This window comes from Phalaenopsis equestris, unplaced genomic scaffold (genome assembly GCF_001263595.1).
Source record: "Phalaenopsis equestris unplaced genomic scaffold, ASM126359v1 Scaffold000095, whole genome shotgun sequence".
In the NCBI taxonomy this organism is placed as follows: Eukaryota; Viridiplantae; Streptophyta; class Magnoliopsida; order Asparagales; family Orchidaceae; genus Phalaenopsis; species Phalaenopsis equestris.
The window spans coordinates 344512-351048 of record NW_018164537.1 but is presented as its reverse complement, the minus strand read 5'-3'; the positions used below and the strand labels follow the sequence as shown (position 1 = coordinate 351048).

The following is a 6537-nucleotide window of genomic DNA, read 5'->3' as shown; positions in this document are numbered from 1 at the left end:
ATATATATATATGAACTGATTTTATTGAATTACTTGCTTTGATCTGTAGTTTATTAGTACTAAATTTTTCCGTGTGCTTCTCCTGCTGTTTCAGATTCTGCGGAGGTAAATTTCTGTAATCTGATTCAGATAATGTAATTGCAGATTATTTTTGTCTCTGGATATTGCTTCCATTCTGTTTCTAGAAAAATGAGATGTTTTTTCCTTTGCTGAACTTGATTTTCTAGCTGTAAAGCAGTTGTTCGGCAGTAAAAAAAATTAAAAAAAAGGAAAAAAAAAAAGTTTTGAAAGCGTGTTTCAGTATTTGTTTGATAGAAAATTAATAATAATTTGTGATTATTTTAAAATTTTGTCTTAATGATTCGGTGTATTTGCTCTTTAAAGCAAGAAGAGATGGATTCAATGGTTACAGAACTCTCAGCCAATGAAACTAGCTTATTACCATAGAAGGGCAGAAATCAAAATCTGCTAGAAATGCTGTAACTTAAAAGATAAATTTGTAGAAAACTTCCAGTAGTTTGATCTTTAAGGATAACAAATTTTAAAACTTTGTCAAAAATATCATTAATAAACCCTAAATCCTAAATATATGTTGGGGTATCTTGAAACCTAGCGCATGTTTTTGTGTTGTTGAAACCCTGGCAGACATACTATGGTGTTTTAAAACCCTAATATTATTGTTAATGTTCATTATTAAAACCTTTATGTTGCCCTTAGAATGTGCCATGATACCTTTTCATAAGAAGAACAAGGTTTAATAATTAATTATTTTTGTGTTCCGATTTCAAGAAATGAACTTCTTATTAAACTTTGTATGAAACCCCCTATCACAAACAGAATTAGTTATAGAACCTCACCTTATCTAACTTTGTGAAAATGATAGAAGTTTTTAGTGATTACCTTTGTATGGAACCCTCAGGACCCTCTGATAAATATACTTTGCTAGTTCTGATAGAGCTTGAAAGCTAAGATTTTATCAGAGTTAGAGTTGAGCTCAGCCATAAGCACTCACTAATAATCAAACTGGCAAATGATGTTGAGATGCATCCTATATCTGAAATAAATTTAACATTTTCGCAATCTCATTTCTTAAAAGCTTCCAACATGATGAATACAAATGCGCACAGGAAATCACTTTCAAGTTCTCAGAAAAATATGTTCGAAGGAGCATGCATCCTTCATACTGAAGAAAGGGAAATAAGGAATTTTGTCATTATGAATGTTAGATATAAACTTGCCACAAATTAATGAATATAATAGGTGCTGTTATAGTTTTTTTTGTTTTTTTTAATTGAGCCTTAATAGTAGGACTAAAATTGCTGTTATATTTTGAAATTATCCTAGGTAACGGTAAATCGTCATAGAATCTGAGTAACTTGAGGATCTCTTCGCTTTGAGTGTCTTGATAAGCTCTGTTGCAGCAATGAACTTGGCAAGTTCAACTTCAGCTTGACAAGAGCCTTCTTCAACTTTCTATAAAGCTTTGCGAGATATTGTTCCTTGCAGCTCTACTTAATGGTTCAAAGTTTTCACCTGCAAGCAATCCATGCAGCAATTATGTTCAATCACAATCATGGGAACAAATAGATGAAATAAGATGGAGATAGCTTAGTTTCTGAAGTAATAATATACATTATGCTTATCTGTCTTTTCAGCTTTTAAGACTTCCCTGTCCAAATCTAGAAAAATCTAGAGCCGCAGATTTTGAAGGTCTAGATTTTCATGTGCATGGAATTATAGATCTAGAACTTTCTAGTACAGGTGGTAGCTTGAGTTCTTATCAATAATGAACCAAAACATTAAATGTATATATTTCTCTATTTGATTTAACTAATACCCCATGAGATACAAAACACGTAGCTTGAGTTCTTATCAATAATGAACCAAAACATCAAGTGTATATATTTCTCTATTTGATTTAACTAATACTGAAATCCACATGCCCCATGCGATACAAAACATCTGCAGTCCTTCAAAAGGGCCAGAAATCCTCTTAGGCATCCTGTGGTTGGCATCACTGCCATGGCCAAGAACTGCAATGTTATGGTTGGCATCACTTCCATGGCCAAGTAAATAAGTTATCTATAGTGGTTATGCAACAAAATCAACATTGCTTGGAGCTAATGATTCAATCAGTGTAGGAATTGTTAGATATGGATAGCATGCATACCTCTACATACTGAGAACAAGAATACTAAACTGTGTAGTCCAATACTTTATACCTAGCTTTTTGTCATATATCATCCGAAACTAATAATTTCTCCAAATAGCAAGGTTGACTTTAGTCAGTGTTAAATTCATGTCCAAGCTCATCACCAAGTTCTCCATCCCATGTAAATACCTATCCTTGTAATCTGATGAACTTCTGAAAGTCTAAAGTTTTTGGAAGCATGATATCTGCTTATAAGGAAATTAAAGGTGCATCACATGTAATAGCTCTTATTGCCATTCAATTATTATTATTGTTACTTTCTTATAAATATTCATAATAATCACGTGCACCATACCATCGCTAAGGCGCGTATATATTGCTAGGCCCTCAATTTTGAACCCCTTTGATTATGTTTCTCACTGATATGTTTCCTTTTTAGTAGCTCTAAGCTGTTCAAACTTATCAAACACAAGTGTCACTTGATTCCAATCATTATTCACTAATCGTTATCATTTTAAATCCATCAAAATTACATTCCACTTACTGAATTTTTTTTTTCTATAAGAAAAGTGTCAAATTAGTCTCCTAATTTTTTGTTCTAGAGTCTATGAAAGTGTCACTCTTTTAATAAGTGCTAAAATGGCCATAGTAAAAGAAAATAGTGATTAATTTAATTGTTATGGACTATTGCCCCATATAAATAATCAATGGACTTATTTTGACACTTTACTCTTTACTCTTTATATTGCTAATGACAAGCTTTCATTTAAATTTAAAATATTTCAAATATAATATATTTAAGTGTGCTTCATAGTTAGCACCCTAAATAAATTGATATTTACAAATCTAGCATCCTCTTTTATCCATTTTTTAAATTTCACCCTAATATCAGAATTCATGATAAAACCCCAACCCATATTTTTCATTTTTTTATTAATTTTTTAATGGCTTTTCATTAGTTGCAAGAGGTTATAGCAATATTTGAATTTGAATAATTGATAAAAATGCCATTCAAGTATATTTTTGTATGTAATAATATTTGTGGTTATTTTAATATTTTGTGTAAATAGCCATGTTTAGGGTGGTACTGTTATAAATAGCATATTTCGGGTACTCATGTAAATAGATCTATTACAGGGCTGGAGATATTTCACCACGATTAGAAAAAGGAGAAACTGATGAATTATCTTTTTTACAGAAGTATTAAGGAACAGCCGACACAATCGCAGAATGCTGGTTCAGATTTCTTTGGCATGACATGAAAAGTTAGAAGGGGCAATTTACATACAAAACATCCGACACTTTCTATTTACAAATCATTCATCCTCTTTCGTCTATTTTTCTAATTCTCAATTGGGGCAGACACTTGTAAAAACTTTGGTCTGGTAATTAAAAAAAAATCAAATAGATGGTTAATTTATAAATCTTAATATTTCAGATGATATGTATGTAATTATTCAAAAAAAAGCTAATTTTATTTATCCCGACATTGGCCTTTAAAATTTACAAATTTGCCAACGCAAACTAATTATAATAATAATAAAAAGAAAGATTGAATGAAAAAATTAAGAGTGACTGGCAATAAAAATCGGAATATGGTTCTGAACATCAGGAGCATCTGCACAAATCTAGGGTTTAAACCCATATGCACGAATTTCGAAGAATTCGACGGATAAAAGAATAAATGAATACTATTAAGAAGAGCCTACAATCGAAAGATCAAAGGGCCATAGGCGGAAAATCATGGGTTTACAGATGGAAGAACAAGGATCCACTAGCGGAAGATTAGGGTTTACTAGCGAATGATTAAGGGTTCATTAGCGGAAAATTAAAGGTTTACTAGCGGAAGATCGAAGGTCCGCTAGTGCAACCCCCCTAAACGAGGGCTAGAGGGCGATCAAATGCAGATCCTCCTAATCAAAATTCAAGGCTAATCGATTTGAGCCGAGGCATTGACCTGTCTCTTGTCATAATCCAACTCAAGAGAAGAATTTAATAACGCCAACCATCTCATGGACTCCCTTGAGATTTCTCATCTTGGGCCAAGAACTAAACATAAGATAATCACATTGTACATCTCGAAAAATCATCTCGTCAAGGAGTGAGCTACCTATCAGATTACGATTATTCATTCTCTATCTGATAGCCTAGCCTTGACTTGACGACAGGAGTTTCTTACTCAGGGATCAATATTTAACAACTAGGCTAGAATAGCCGACCGACTAAGCCAAGTTAATCAAGTCAAGTTCTACCAGCCCAAACACCATGAAGGGTCGACCGACAAACTCGACTCAACACAGTCGAACGAACTGGTCTCGTTGAATCAAGGATCATTGACTTTAGCAGACCGAGTCATAGGGTAATTGAACCGAAGGCCTTTACATGTAAAATACCTAAAATTTCCTATAGTGCCCCTATTAAAACATATGAAGATAGGTAATTTCATATATTGTACCACTCTTCTCGAGAAATAAGGGATTATTTCATGAGAAATGACTAATCAACAATTTATATTAATATTTATTTTTATGTATCTCTCTCTCTCTCTCTCTCTCTCTCTCTCTCTCTCTCTCTCTCTCTCTCTCTCTCTCTCTCTCTCTATCCTTTTGGTGTGATACACAAAGAGATTATAATTCAACATTTTAAAAGATGTGATGTGTATGGATCATGTCACAAAAAAAAAAAAAGTAGCACGGAGAGAAGAAAATCCCAATAGAGACATTGCTAATAATTGGGTTAGCATTTCAATTATATTATTTTCTTTCCTTTTTCAAGTTCGATTGCACATTTTACATGATCGGCTCAAATTAATTTTACAATTTTATTATCCAAATATCTAAATAAATAATAGCACAATCTAATGCAAGAAAAATTATTATGTGCGCACAGTCGCAAAACCATCTGGATGGGTCATCGTGAGATCCATGGCTGCATGGCTGCATCCCGAAATTCTCACTCAAAACTCAAATATCAATGATATGAGAAACATTTGCGTGCGTCTAACGCACGCAGAGCTGCGTACGTCGGTAGATTATAGAGAAGGTATTGAGGGTTATATCCGCGTTATATCTCCTATAACTAATAAGTTTTGCGTTTTTTATTTTCATATATTTGTAAGTTACATGTAGGTTAGAGAAAAGTTACAGAGGTATAACATAGATATAACTCTCCAATACTCTCTCTGTAACCTACCGACGTGCGTAGCTCTGCGTATGTCTAACGTACGTAAATATTTCTCCCAAAATTCATGGTAAAATCCCAACCCATATTTTCCATTTCTATCAATCTCTCAAAAGTTTGATGGTGACACAAATAAACACATTAGTTTGGTCGTTTATAAAAAATCACCTCGAGTATTAATTTGTAAATATCAATATATTGGATTGTCTACAAGTAACTATCCATTTGTTGATGTAAAATGTGCTCTCATTCGTTTAGATGTTGTATGCTGAGGAGCCAACGATGGCCTTCGCTCCCTTCTCCCCTTCTCCAAAACCTCCACTCGCTCTTCCATTCAAAAGACAAAATCCTTTATCTCCTCTCTTCAACTTCCCGACCACCTCTCTTCCTGTAGCCGGATCCCTAACCGCCGGCCAACGACCACCACGGTCCCTTTTTCTGACGGCGGTATCACCATGGGGGATCAGAGTCTCCGGGGAGAACATGGATGCTGATCTTTACTGCTCAGGTGTGGTTAGGACTTGTTAAAGCTCACAAAGTGTTTGTTTGTATTCCTCACTAATTTGGGAGGTTTGATGTCATTGTCTTGATCAGAGTCGGAGTCAGCTGGATAAGGGGAGTTACTTCCCCCTCACTGCAGTGCAGCGATTTGATGCGGCGGTAAGCTTTTCGAACTTTATATGATGTGTTAATCGATCCGAACTCCATTTTATTTAATATTTTATTTTCATTGAAAATTCAAACAAAGTTTTCTCGGTTAGTTAGGTTATGTTCTATTGCTTAGTCTTCTCAATCTTCTTTGATTCTTTTTGTTTGACAAAAAAATTGTTTCAATACCTGAGAAACTTAAAATACGTTTGGATGAGTTTCATTTTTGTGGTTCATTTTTCTTAAATAAAAAAACAATTGAAAGACATTTTAAAAGAAAATGGAAGAAAATCATATATATATATATATATATATAACCATTCATACCTATCCTGCAGTAGAACCAAAACCAAATTTACAAATGTCAAATTTATAATCATTTGTAAATTTATAATCATTTGTCAAATTTATAATCATTTATAAACGATAATTTGAAATTTATAATCATTCATACCTCTGATGCTGGTGAGACCGTCGTCAGAAAAAGGGGTCGTGGTGGTCGGCCAAATTTTGAGTTTTGTCTGTCATATGTTTCGGTGTAGAAGAGAGAATAAGAC

At 33.6% G+C, this 6537-nt stretch overlaps 1 protein-coding gene across 1 annotated transcript in view; it reads left to right on the top strand.

Moving 5' to 3' along the window:
* The first annotated feature begins 5614 nt into the window (after nucleotides 1–5614).
* The window catches only part of LOC110020385, a 6562-nt gene continuing 5639 nt past the window's right edge, over nucleotides 5615–6537 (top strand). The window contains exons 1-2 of the mRNA XM_020718471.1: nucleotides 5615–5845; nucleotides 5927–5992. Of these exons, the coding sequence (XP_020574130.1) occupies nucleotides 5615–5845; nucleotides 5927–5992 (297 nt within the window). The remainder of the gene's footprint in view (nucleotides 5846–5926; nucleotides 5993–6537) is intronic.